The following is a 14,458-nucleotide window of genomic DNA, read 5'->3' as shown; positions in this document are numbered from 1 at the left end:
CCTGCTTTTTCAACTGATCTCCAACTGGCAGAGATCAGCTCCCCTGGGGGAAAATTTGAAGGATGGACTTTATGGCACTGTACCATGTTGTACTGTCCCCTCCCCAAACCCTGCCCCATCTCAGATCCACCCCCAAGGTATTTTCCAAAACAGACCTGGCAACCCGAAGTTCAGCTGACCCATGATTACTCAGTTAACAGTGTTAGGGTTATACTCAGGCCACAGATTCAGTGGGAGCTCACAGGAGCACAGCTCCTGAACCTTTTTGAGAGTTCCACCTCCTCCTTCTGAGAGTTCCAACTCCTTGTCCATTGAATAGCATGTGCAGCTGCATAACAATCCCTGGATGAGCTGCACCACCTATTTTTCTACAAAATTACCCCTGGTTATACTTGACCCAACATTATTGCTGGAGAAGCAAGTTAATGCAGCTGCCAAAAAGGCTTTCTTCCAACTCAGTCTAGCTCCTTAATTTTGATATGGCTGATCTAGCCAACTGGTTGGAAAATTGCTGGAGATTTAAGGGTGGACCCTAGGGAAGGCAGATTTTGGGAGGGGAGAGATTTCAGCTGGGTGTAATGCCATGGAGTCCATCCTCCAAAGCAGTCACTCCTCTAGGGGATCCGATCTCTATCCTCTGAAGATCAGTTGTCATTATGGGAGATCTTCAGGCCCCACATAGTGGCTGGCAACCCCAGCATTCTGTGAGAAGGCTTCTATCTCTGAAGGCCATCCTGGCCCAACTTATTTAATAATTCACAGCACAGACCTCAAATTTTTAATGCCATATCAGAGCATGCAAAGTCTGGTCCAAAGGCATCAGTTGGGAATTCCTGAAGGATTATTAAATCTGATTGTCTTTTTACATACTTCAACTACCATGAGAATAAGATGTCCAGCAACTAGTTGCCTCTCAAACCTTGTCTCTGTCACAAAAAGTATTCAACAGGGTTGTATTTTGACACCGCATCTATTTAATAGAGGTTTACAAGATTATGCATGGGATGGAGAAAGTAGAGAAAGAAGTCCTTTTCTCCCTTTCTCACAATACAAGAACTCGTGGGCATTCGATGAAATTGCTGAGCAGACAGGTTAAAACGGATAAAAGGAAGTACTTCTTCACCCAAAGGGTGATTAACATGTGGAATTCACTGCCACAGGAGGTGGTGGCAGCCACAAGCATAGCCACCTTCAAGAGGGGTTTAGATAAAAATATGGAGCAGAGGTCCATCAGTGGCTATTAGCCACAGTGTGTGTGTTTGTGTGTGTGTGTGTGTATAAATTTTTTGCCACTGTGTGACACAGAGTGTTGGACTGGATAGGCCATTGGCCTGATCTAACATGGCTTCTCTTATGTTCTTATGTTAATCTGTATTTATATGACCTCCCAAATAAATTACAAACTAATAATTTTCATGCTCCTAGTCTGGCTGCATATCCTGTCCTGCTTTTATTTTATGCAGGTGATGCAGCTCTTTCTCTTTCAAGGGTGGGATTAAGACATTTTATCCAAGCATTTATTTCTTACTGCCATTATAATTTGCTTCCAAATCCAAAATAATGTGTTTCCAGAAATACCCATCACAGAAAAAAGCAGACTCATGGATCCAGGGAGGCAGTGGGGCCCTTGGAAGACCAAGGGGTCAAAGGATTACTGAAGGAGGATAGGGAAATTGCTGAGAAGCTGAATGCATTTTTTGCCTCCGTCTTCTCTGTGGAAGATGAGAAGTGTTTGCCCGCTCCAGAACCACTTATATTAGAAGGGGTGTTGAAAGACCTGAGTCAGATTGAGGTGACAAAAGAGGAGGTCCTACAACTGATATACGAATTAAAAACTAATAAGTCACCAGGTCTGGATGGCATACATTCAAGAGTTCTGAAAGAACACAAAGTTGAACTTGTGGATCTCCTGACAAAAATATGTAATCTTTCATTGAAATCTGCCTCCATTCCTGAGGACTGGAAGGTAGCAGATGTCACCCCCATCTTTAAAAAGGGTTCCAGAGGAGATCCAGGAAACTACAGGCCAGACAGTCTGACTTCAATACCGGGAAAGTTGGTAGAAACCATTATCAAGGACAGAATGAGTAGGCACATTGATGAACACGAGTTATTGAGGAAGACTCAGCATGGGTTCTGTAAGGGAAGATCTTTCCTCACTAACCTGTTACAGTTCTTTGAGGGGGTGAACAAACATGTGGACAAAGAAGACCCAATAGATGTTGTTTACCTTGACTTCCAGAAAGCTTTTGATAAAGTTCCTCATCAAAGGCTCCTTAGTAAGAGTCATGGAGTAAAAGGACAGGTCCTCTTGTGGATCAAAAACTGGCTAATTAATACGAAGCAGAGAGTGAGTATAAATGGGCAGTCTTCGCCGTGGAGGACGGTAAGCAGTGGAGTGCCGCAGGGCTCAGTATTGGGTCCCATGCTCTTTAACTTGTTCATAAATGATTTAGAGTTGGGAGTGAAGTGGCCAAGTTTGCGGATGACACTAAATTGTTCAGGGTGGTGAGAACCAGAGAGAATTGTGAGGCACTCCAAAGGGATCTGTTGAGGCTGGGTGAGTGGGCGTCAACGTGGCAGATGAGGTTCAATGTGGCCAAGTGCAAAGTAATGCACATTGGGGGCAAGAATCCCAGCTACAAATACAAGTTGATGGTGTGTGAACTGGCAGAGACTGACCAAGAGAGAGATCTTGGGGTCATGGTAGATAACTCACTGAAAATGTCAAGACAGTGTGCGATTGCAATAAAAAAGGCCAACGCCATGCTGGGAATTATTAGGAAGGGAATTGAAAACAAATCAGCCAGTATCATAATGCCCCTGTATAAATCAATGGTGCGGTCTCATTTGGAAAACTGTGTGCAATTCTGATCACCACACCTCAAAAAGGATATTATAGCATTGGAAAAAGTGCAGAAAAGGGCAACTAGAATGATTAAAGGGTTGGAACACTTTCCCTATGAAGAAAGGTTAAAACGCTTGGGGCTCTTTAGCTTGGAGAAACGTCAACTGCGGGGTGACATGATAGAGGTTTACAAGATTATGCATGGGATGGAGAAGGTAGAGAAAGAAGTACTTTTCTCCCTTTCTCACAATACAAGAACTCGTGGGCATTCGATGAAATTGCTAAGCAGTCGGGTTAGAATGAATAAAAGGAGGTACTTCTTCACCCAAAGGGTGATTAACATGTGGAATTCACTGCCACAGGAGGTGGTGGCAGCTACAAGCATAGCCAGCTTCAAGAAGGGGTTAGATAAAAATATGGAGCAGAGGTCCATCAGTGGCTATTAGCCACAGTATGTGTGTGTATAAATAATTTTTTGGGCCACTGTGTGACACAGAGTGTTGGACTGGATGGGCCATTGGCCTGATCCAACACGGCTTCTCTTATGTTCTTATCCTGGATGCCATTTGAATGACCAAGTGTCTAACTTCAAGTGTTTAGGCCTTCATTTTACTTCATCTAATAACTGGAAATTTCATTATTCCTGTCTCTTCAATTCCACCAAATACAAGTTTGGTGTAGTGGTTAAGTGCATGGACTCTTTATCTTGGAGAACTGGGTTTGATTCCCCATTCCTCCACTTGCAGCAGCTGGAATGGCCTTGGGTCAGCCATAGCCCTCGCAGGAGTTGTCCTTGAAAGGGCAGCTGCTGTAAGAGCTCTCTCATTCACCTACCCCACCTACCTCACAGGGTGTCTGTTGTGGTGGGGAGGGAAGGTAAAGGAGATTGTGACCGCTCTGAGTTTTAGAGTATAGAGCAGGATATAAATCCAGTATCTTCAATATCTTCTATCTAATTTGAACCTTTTGTTCCAGAAGTCTACAAAGCAAAAGTTAGTTCTGCTGGATGGGGCTCCACTCCATTTTTTAGTTCTTACTTCCAAATTGAATCTTTGCAGTCTAGGGCTGCCAAGCCCCCAGTCCAGGTGGGGGTTCCCCCACCTGGGAGGTTCTCAACCTGCTGGCCCACATTGGGCTGGCGGGAGGGACATCCCCCAACATCGTTGGCATGATGATGTCACCTGCAAGTGATGACATCGCCCTGGTGCCAGCATGCGGCAGTGGCTCTAGTAGTTTTCAAGAAAACTCTATGGTTTTCCCGGACGTTCTAGCCACTTGGGAGGAAAAAACTCTATGGTACATAGCCAGTTATCTAACTGCAGTCTTGAAGATCCATCCAAAGACTTAACTAATTTTTGCCTAGATGCTCATATGCATACAGGCAGCCTTTTGATACTGAAACTGGCAAAGCCTGGTTAATACATGCAGTCTCATTAATATGTTCAGGATTATAGGATTACAGGCAGAAGAACCTTAGTACGTTTTTCTAACTCACATCCCAATTCATTTAGCTCCTCCCAACCATCACCCAGAACAGAAAATTAGAAATACATATCTAGAAGATATTTTACACTCAAGTTTTTCTTCTTTATTATCCTTGTTTATTCAAAGCAAAATAGAACTCAATAGTACTTCCATATTTGGAGGCCTCACAGTCAAATTATGTCCTACATTGAGAATTAGATATATTGATTCCTGAGGGAGTCATCTTTATGGTTCTTCAGTAATCTTTGCAAAGTACTCTTCAAATACTCCTGCTCTGTCTGTAGCTAGTCAACAGGGAGTGCATGACTTCCAAAGAAAAATTGGAAATACTCCATATGCAGGTAATGATTCACATATGTGAGGTTGGAGTACCAATTAAGGATGTGCACCTAAAAAATGAAAGCTGATTTTTTTAAATTCTGGTTTTAGAAAGGGGCTAACTATCGGGAGTCAGGGATATTTGGTTCACTTGATACTATTTCAAGATTCATGTTCAGATTTTGTTGAGGGATTCTGGAATTATTCAGGTTCTGTTACTCCTTGTGGGGGTTTTTGGAAGGGGAGTGCAGCATAGCTGTTTTTCAGCCAAATGACATCAAAATTGCAGGAGGCGTAGTATGGCCTCTCCACTAAAGACAAATTTGACACTGGTTCTGTTGGACTTGTTGAGTCTGTTTGTATGTAAAGGCTTTTGGCCAGCCATTGCTTTTGTGTGTTTGCTTATTGGTGTCTCCATATGGAGCAGAGGTCCCTCAGTGACTATTAGCCACAGGGTACTGGTGGTCACTGATGGACCTCTGCTCCATATGGAAAAGCCAGTAAGCAAACACACAAAAGCAATGGCTGGCCAAAAGCCTTCACATGCAAACAGACTCAACAAGCCCAACAGAACCAGTGTCAAACCAGAGAATGTCTGCAGAGCCACAGCCAGTGTTGCAAAGTCCACCATGACCAATGTCAAATCAGAGAATCTCAGAAGAACCCAAGGTCTATGTAGCAAGGCCAACTGAATCAGCAACCCTTCATCAGTGGCATTCCTGTTCTCTCCCACCCCTGTAAAGAATAAATACAACAGCAATACAGCATGCGTGAACTTCAGTTCAGGTGCTTTTGGGAGATCTGCTTGTTTTAAACTGATATGCATCTACTTTCCCACCATCTTGTTCCAATTATATGTGTTGGGTTTTTTTCTTTGAGAGTGGTAAGAACATTTTGGCACTATATTTTCTGCACAGAAGTATTTCCTTGAATCTGATCTTGTTGCTTGGGAGAATTACCTTCCTCCATTCCTGCTTTCACCCATTGTCCAGGAAACTTGTAAAGTTGAAGGAAAATAGGCCTGAGAGACTTAAAACACAAGCCCCAGATATTTCCATATTTTTTTCAGGAATCAGTATCAGTTATTCCTGAGAATCCCAAATATACTTGCATAATTCAGACTGGAGAAAAACCGGATGCATATCCCTAGTACTGTTGCTTGCTACTAGGAATTGGAAAAATATCCAGTCAGCACCTTGATGACTTGAATAGTCATAAGTGTGCTATACAAGGTGTAGAGCACATTGCATTTTCCTGATGCAACTCTGGTTGCATTTTCCAAGCGCTGTAACCATGGCCAGCATGTGCATAATTCAGTCACTGACAAATATGGTTTTATGGAACAGTAAACTCATCTTATAGGGAAAAAAGATGTTAAAATTTAAAGTAGAGCTATTAAATGAAGATAGGAGACCCTTGTGCACTGGGATTGAGGCATCCTTCTGAGAGTTTGGGAATTTCTGTGAGAGTGAGACAGGAAGTCTGGAAAAGCCTATCTATGAGTAGCAGAGTTGCTTTGTCAGCAGACTAGCAAGGAGAAAAATCTGATAAACGTGATTAACATTGGGTGCGTACAAGAGTAACAACTGAAGATATGCCCCAGGTTAAATATTCAGAGGAAAGACATTTGTTCCCTGAAAACCCATCCTGATGAAAGGTTCCATAGCAGCTTTAATCAATAGGGTTTGGCCCACATAACATTGGATGTGAGAGACAGAACTGAAGCATCTTCCTATGAATGAGAGGGCAAAATGTATCTGGAATCAGAATGGAAAAAATGGCTCATGTGTTACAGGCTGTGGCATTTTGGAAATGAAGTCTTAATTGTATTTGTGCTCACAGAATTTCCATACAAGTCTGTTGAGATTCTTTATCTCTGTTCTTTTTCTGTCCACTTACTAGGTATTTCTCCACCTTCGTACACGTTCCCAGCTTCTGCAGCAGTAATCCCAACAGAAGCAGCCCTGTACCAACCCTCTGTGCTCCTCAATCCACGGACACTCCAGCCCTCCACGGCATACTATCCAGCAGGCACTCAGCTGTTCATGAACTACACTGCATACTACCCTAGGTAAAAAAAGGGGGAGCAGGGGGAACGAAGGGAAGGCAAGTTGTGACTACTCCTGGTATAAGAAGCAACTTGGTCACTTCAGTCTGGTCAAGATGTATTTGCAGAAGCTGTGGTTGCTGTGTTGATGGGGTTGATTTTACTTTACCTTGGCTGGCTTGTATGAGAGAAGGATACATCAAGTTTTGCTAGTTGGATATTTAAAGACTTCAGTCCCTTGTGTTCTATGTAGAGTTACCACTAGAAGTGTTGCTCGTTTTTTTTTCTTCAAGTTAATATTTTGTTTCTAGTTAATTAATCAGTTTTGTTTGCTCTAATGCAGTGAAAAAGCACTGGTTTCACCCAGACTGTATGCTATACAAAGTCATCTGATATGTCTATGATTGTGGAACCCCATAAGAGAAATATTCTGGATACAGTAAATCCTAACCATTCACAGATTCATGACTTGTGGTTTCACTTATTCAAGATCTGCAATTTGAGCCTTCATATATAGTAGGGAACCTCTGAATATTGGTACTAGGAGGCAGCATCAGGAAGAAGGTCTTGGCCTCTATGCCTTGTTTCTTTAGCCCTCCAGGTCAACATGTTAGTCCCTGTGTGAAACAGGGTGCTGGACTAGATGGACCACTGGTCTCTATGTGTGTTCTTATGATCACATGATACAGTTTCTAGTCCAGTCTTACCACATCAGTCATTACATCATTAATACAAATATACTGCAAACCTGACTCATTTCACTAAACTACATCTGAGAATCCTGTTGCCTTAATAAATCATTACTGTTGTTCTTGCATGAATAGAACTGGTGAGCCCTGGGATATCTACACTTGCCCACAGAATGTGAGAAACAACCCCAACCTAAACTACCAGGCACTACAAAGCCGTATTACACTTTTATCACCGGTGAAAAGTATATCTTGGCTCTACCTTGTACTTCAACATAAAAGTTCTGCAGAAACTCATTTAGAGGTGGATTATTTATTTCACCACAGACATCTGTTTGTCTCCTGGGACTGTTATACACAAGACGAACCCTTTAAAAACACTTCCTAACCTTTTTTGGACTGAGCTAGAGATTATTTAAAAAGCCATGATTGCTGTTAACTGCAGCTGCCTTTGTGACATTGTGTTTTATTGTCTTTGTAGTATGCAGCAAAGAATGGATCTGTACACACAGATGAGTCGGCCAGGTCAGTGTCCAAAGAATGGATTTGTCTTTAAAGGTCCGAGCAGTTAAGACTTTCTTAATGAAGGTAAGGATTGACACAGTCTTCTCTGAAGCACAATTTTCTATTCCAGTCCTTTAAAGCAAGGACCAGCAGCTGAGGTAGCTCCAAGCTGCTGTTTCTAAGTGGTGAGGCATGGCGCCATGTTTAATTGCTATGTGTGTGTCACACAGCAGGGCCCTAGGAGGGCCTTCTACTGGCTGCCACCACTCTGGTAAGGGTCAGCATGGGAGGGCCTAGAGTACCCAACCACCCTTGTCTTCCTTATTAGTAAATACCTCTTAACTGTGACCAAGGAGACGTGAGGACCCAAGTAGTATAACAACAACAGCTTATTTACAGTACTCAAATAATAAGTGGGTAAAAACAGTGAAATATATATATAGTAAATGTGGGTGCAAATAAACAAAAGCCCTGATGCAACTAACTAGACTAGACATTCCCTGCTCTAATACCAAACTCACCCCCTTTGGGTAAGAGATCTCTCCTGCTGCCTTCTCTCCTTCAACCATTTCCAGAAAGAACACACCCTGTCTGTGCTTGGCCCTTTTATGCCTTCCTCTCCAGGTCCCACCCCTCTCTGGGCTAGTTTCCCTCCAAAACCTTGCCACCCAATCAGAGGGACAGAAGGGATCCTGGAAAATGTAGGTAGGACTACCAAGCCCCCGGTCCCCCCACCCGGGAGGTTCCCAACCCCGCAGGTCCACATTGGGCTGGCGGGGGGAACCTCCCCCTACGTTGCTGGTGTGATGACATCACCTGGAAGTGATGTCATTGCACTGGCGACGTCCTCGTGCGGCTGCTGTAGGCGTTTTCAGGAAAATACTATGGTTTTCCCTGATGCTCTAGCCATTTGGGAGGGAAAACTCTATGGTACACTTGGCAACCCTGAATGTAGGCTTTCTGTAATACTCCTAAGCAGGCTTCTCTGGAGCCTATAGGCCTCACTAGGCCCAGGATCATGACAGTGTACAGGCACACACTTTTTCTCTCCCTCTAGCTTGCCTCATTCTGAATAGAAGCAGCAGTTTGATTCTGCTTTTTGTGTGGTTATCTTCACATGCCTCTGTGAATGTAGGCATTGTTTCCACCAATTGCTAGGCAAATGCATGTGCGGTGTTCATAAGGAAGCACTCTTCCGCAATTTGTCCCTGAATCTGGTAGCCAGCTATAGTATGTATATACCTTTGGAACAGCTTGTAGGTTGTAAAATTACCTCTAGAGCATAGGATCATGCTGTTAGCCTGGTTCACATGAAATAGCATGTCAGGATGCCCTCCCATATGGCAAGGGATGAGGGAGCAAAGCTGTTGTGAGGAAATCACCTAGCCCAGATTCAGCCATCCCTTATTTTCTTGTCACACTTGCCTGCTTTACATATAACAGCAGAGTGTGACGGTAAAAAATGGACTGTGCCACCTGATTCCAGATGAGGGATTATATTTGTCCAATTTCCCTTTCATTGATAATTCCTTGAATATGGAAAACAAGCTGGCATAGCGCATGAAGAGATAAACTGGAATATTTTCCCCCAGTGTGCTAATCTTGCATTTGCAGAGGATTTTTTAATGAGACATCATTGATATGTCTCTTCTCACCTGTCGTCTGAAATGCTTCCATGTTGCCACTTCTCTTTTCTTCCTGTTTCTAAGCAGACCTCAACGAGATCCACTCCCAGGTGCTTTCAGCAACCCTGTATTACATGTATGCAGCCTGTGCAGGGACATAGGCTTCCTCAGGGCTTTTTTTTGAGCAGGAACACACAAATGCAGCTCCGGCTGGCTTGGTGTCAAGGGGTATGGCCTGATATGCAAATGAGTTCCTGCCGGGCTTTTCCTACAAAAAAAAGCCCTGGGCTTGCTGAGTTGTACCCAAGGAATGAGCACATTATAAGGTCCTGTCACTGGGCAGCCAGAGAGGAGAGGGAATAAGCAATCCTACTTCTCCCTGTTTTCTCCACCACCAGCATTTACTGAGCTCCTTTTCTTGCCAGCTTCCTGTCTCTGGAAGGGTTTACTCATGCCTGTTTCCACTATGCATTACCATAGTTGATTCACCTTCACATATGAATTGGAAGAGTGGAAATTAGTAATTCAACAATATGCATAGGGAAATATTAATGTCGCTTTACTACACAGTAAGATTCCATTCACGTTTCTTTTAGATTCCTCCTGAACAATGTCAGCCAACCAAAATGGAGTTCCTTCTGATTACACCCCCGACTGCAGCCGACTGATGCAAGAAAAATTGCGACTGTTGTGGATATCTGCCTGTGTCTTTAACAAAAAAAAATAGCAAATGCATGCACACTTGACGCACTCTGCTTATGCAAGCTTGCCATTAAAGATGTTTAAACCGTTACCACATAGGAGCACAGCTGCCAAATGCACAAGAAAGGGCTGGGTCCCCCCACCCCCAGATACTGGGAATGTTAATATATTCTCCCATCACAAACAGAATAAGGATTAGAGATCAGGGCACTACAAAATGGTTAAAATGGCATTCTAAGGCAAACCAATGAGGTTTCCCCCCCTTTATTTGTGCACATATTGACTTTTTTTATAAAACAAAAAGGGCTTTAGTACCCTTTAGCTTTTTATAAAAACAGTTTGCTTGTTTTGTATATATTTGTTTAAACAAAGTATTCTGATTCAAGACAGGCTTACTTGACAGTGCAGAAATTGTTTAGAATGAAAAATAGAATACTTTGCAGAAAAACCTTGTAACATTTTGTAAAGAGAAATTATATATATAATGTATGAAAATAATGCTTTAAACTTGTATATTGCATATATGACTACTGTATATTTAAATAACTCATAGCTGAATCTAATGAGGGGTTGTCATTGTGCACAAGACAGATGCACAACACCTCCAGTTCTGCTCTTCCACAACAAATACAGAGCTATGGCTTGTAGAAAGTTCGTATTAGATTCTGATGAAGAGAAATCATTGGCATATAATTATTTGCCCACAGTGGTTTTGCCTGTGGCAGAAGCAATTACAGTGAATGGCCCAAGGCCCATTTAAGATTACTGGGAATCTATAGGCCAGGGGCCCTCATTTTAACTTTTAGTACTTGGTTCTTCTGCTGAGATTAAGAATAAATTGTTATCAAAAGCACAGCAGGTTTTCATCGGAAAATAACTGTTTTCACTGCTCTGGAATTGTTTTGAGCTGTTCTACATGGATTCTGTGCCAACCTGCTGTGTAGATGCTCTGTTCTTTGACTTTTCAACTTCTGCTGCATTCACGTCTTCCACAAGTATTAAACTGTTTTAAATCCATGTGTTGTTTGATTTGACATCTACCTTCATGCAAAAATGATGGGCAAAATAGAAGGCTGGGCTTTAGACAATGTGAGATATTGAATGTTTTGCACCTCTTGAAATTGAGGAGTGCTGAAATAGCCTCCTTCAACAGGGTTGGTATCAATACTCCCTCTAAGCTGTGGAGTATTATGAACAAAAATTCTACTTTGTGAGCTACTAGCATTAAAGTTGTGAGCTGCTGCATGCATTAGTTTGCTCTGGGACCATTTTTCCTAAACTAAGAAAAAAACATGTGAGCAGGAGGCTAAAAATCTAAGTGTAGCTAACACTAACTCAGCTTAGTGGGAACACTGGTTGGTATAGAACAGTGATTTCCCAACGGGGTGCCCTTGGACATCAGGGACAGTGCTGATGTTCAATCTGGTTCCCATTTGCTTCTTTCTCAAAACAAAGAGCCATCCTAATTTTTGGATCAAAGCTCCCAGGAGGAAGCTTGTCTTGCAGCTTCCCAACATGCTGTGATTGGCTCCAGTACCTCATAGCAACCATTTTGTGGAGGCATCTATTCCCTTCTTTCAAATTTCTAGATGTATCCACAGGCTCAACAACAGTGGGCACCCCTGGTATAGAACTACACATTATGCTGCCTTATGGTCAGTTAAACCATTGATGTTAAAGGTCAGTATTGTCTACTCTTCAGGGTCTTAGAAGTCTTTTTACATTGCTAGCTGCCAGATTCTTTTAACTGGAGATGGTGGGGACAGAACTTGGGACTTTGTGCAGACTTTCATAATGTACATTTGAGTGAGAGAAACCTTGTTTTGAAAAGCATTTCACTTACTCTAAAAGGGAAAACATTTCATTAGAGTTTTTTTCAGTGTTTCCCCAATTTCCCAGTTTCTCATATAAAACATTGAGAAGATCCTCAGACTTTCCTATGCGGTACATTTGGAACAAGTGAAATGCTTTTAAAGACAACATTTTTGTACTCAAGGAGAAAATATTTCATAGGAGCTTTTTTTGGTGCTTTGGAAAAATTGGGAAAGTTCTCAAAAAGGCATGCGGGGAGGGGAAATACACACGTTTTTATGCATCTTCCTAGTCTATCCTCACTCTTTGTCTACATGAAGCCAACCAGTTGCCAAAATTGATAATTTGAATAGCCATTCTTATAAAATGGATTCTCCTGAAAAGCTTGCAATACTTTCCAGTAACTGGCTGACATTTCTCTGCAAGCCTTCAGACCTTTAAATCAAAAGTCATTCCCCTCAGGGTACTAGTTGGCTGGGACAGAGTAGGAGCAAAATTCAATGTGCCAACTTAGGATCTGTGAAGTGTCTGGTTAAGAGGGCTCTGAAATGAACAGCCTCTGACATGTGTTCCCTTTTCCCATAATGCAGTTCTGCTTGTCAGACTAGTTGAATGATGTCTTATGTTTAAACTCTAGACATCCTCAACTTCCTTATCTTCAGCCCACCTAGCTAATTCAGTCAGTGGGATGATTTTCAAAATATGCAAGACTTGGTTTAGTTTGCAGTGCTTGCACTGTGTTGTGTACAGCACTGTGTTTTGTTAGCCACACCTAACTTTTGTGTCTCTTCCTCCAACAATAAGGTATGGCTTTCTGGGGATTGACCAGTAGCTACACAAGGTTGACTAACTTTCTCTTTACACCCCTGTCCTGGTGCAAAAGTAACCCATCTCCAACCCTGTTGGAGTAACCAAACATCGATCATGTCAATGGTGCTGAAGAGGAAGGTGTGAACATGCCTAAACAAAACTGTAAAGAAAACTCCTTAATGGAAAGGATTATGACCTGATCCATAAACTTGACACACTGTGACTTATTTGGGGCTGCTGTAGGCATGGTAAATCTGCCTAGCTCATCACTTTTTAAAGTGGCAAAGTAGTCTGTCCTTACTAAGAAAGGCAAATTCTTAGGGGAGGGACTATGGCTCAGTGGAAAATCTGCTTTCAATACAGAAAGTCCCAGCTTCAATCTGTGACCTCTCCAATCAAAAGGACCAGGCAATAGGTGATTTGGAAGACCTCCACCTGAGATCTTGGAGAGCTGCTGCCAATCTGAGCAGACAATACTGCCCTTGATGGACTGATGGTCTGATTCAGTATAAGGCAGCTTCACGTTTGGATCATTTAACTCCTTTTTTTGGCACTGGCTTATCTCTAGCCATTCTTACAGCATTGGTGAGACTTAAAACTTTTCACTTGCTTCTCTGCAGGCCTGGGCTTGCTACAGCTCACCTAAAGCTGTTGAGCAGGATATATTGCTTTGCTATCAACACCACTTTTGCAAATCGTACTCCCAAGCTTATTAGTTCTAATGTCTCCCATGCTTTGCGTCAGCTATTTTTGTATACCCATCTCATGCACTGTCATAAAAATATGAAAAGGAAGAAGGCTACCATCTGCAGGTAACAGTGTTAATACAAAGTATGGGGAAGGGAGCTGTCCTGAATATATGTGTGTGGGGGTGGGAGAAAGGCACCAGAAACCACACAAAATTAACAAGTCACCTCCCAGGATGCTAGCTTTCAGTCAGATAGACTGTGCTTGTATAAGTTATGGTTATTTTATGTATTTAGATATTTATGTCCTGTGTTTCTCCCCAGTGGAAACACAAAGCACTTTTCAGTGTTGCTTTTCTCTCCATTTTACCCTCAAAACGTCCACTCTTTAAGGTTGGATTTGAGCTTACATAACAAAGTGAGAAGATACATGATTGGGTTTTCCAAGCTGCAGAACTAGTGTATAGGACATGCGTTGGTTAAAGAGTTGAAAGCAAAAGGATGGGAAATGAGTGATTAAAATTCATTTTAGTTTGTTTTAATTTGTATATGTGTTGAGATTTCTTTACTTAACACTTTGTGCTATTTAGTTATAGTTACCAGCCTCAAGGTTGGGCCTGGAGCTCTCCCAAAAGAGCAACTGATCTGTTCCCTTAAAGGAAATGGTGTCTTCAGAGGGCAAATCCTAGGGCAACACATCTTCACTAAGCTGTCTGCTGTTCCTAGGTACTGCACTCCAAAATCTCAAAGAATTCCCTCAAAAAAGAGCTGGGAATCCTGGTTGCTTAACCATTCTATTCTCCTGCCTCCACCCTGAGAGAAATTGGCATAGCTTTAAGACTATGGGAGAAAGAGAGATTGGGTGGGTGTTAATTTCTTCCAGGGGAAACAGCTTTGGGTGGGAAGACAACATGCTCCCCCTCCAGCAGCAG

The 14,458-nt window shown here is 42.4% G+C and overlaps 1 protein-coding gene across 2 annotated transcripts in view; it reads left to right on the top strand.

The window, feature by feature from the left end:
* The window catches only part of ESRP1 (epithelial splicing regulatory protein 1), a 41,940-nt gene extending 33,965 nt beyond the window's left edge, over positions 1-7,975 (top strand). For both annotated transcript variants that reach the window (XM_060243486.1, XM_060243487.1), the window contains exons 13-14: positions 6,554-6,722; positions 7,869-7,975. In XM_060243486.1, coding sequence (XP_060099469.1) covers positions 6,554-6,722; positions 7,869-7,959 — 260 coding nt within the window. In that variant the 3' untranslated portion in view covers positions 7,960-7,975. The remainder of the gene's footprint in view (positions 1-6,553; positions 6,723-7,868) is intronic.
* Positions 7,976-14,458: the final 6,483 nt, after the last annotated feature.

The sequence above is a fragment of the Heteronotia binoei genome, chromosome 7, assembly GCF_032191835.1.
Source record: "Heteronotia binoei isolate CCM8104 ecotype False Entrance Well chromosome 7, APGP_CSIRO_Hbin_v1, whole genome shotgun sequence".
NCBI classification, from domain to species: Eukaryota; Metazoa; Chordata; class Lepidosauria; order Squamata; family Gekkonidae; genus Heteronotia; species Heteronotia binoei.
The sequence above is the reverse complement of the archived record's forward strand: the minus strand, read 5'-3'. Positions and strand labels throughout refer to the sequence as shown.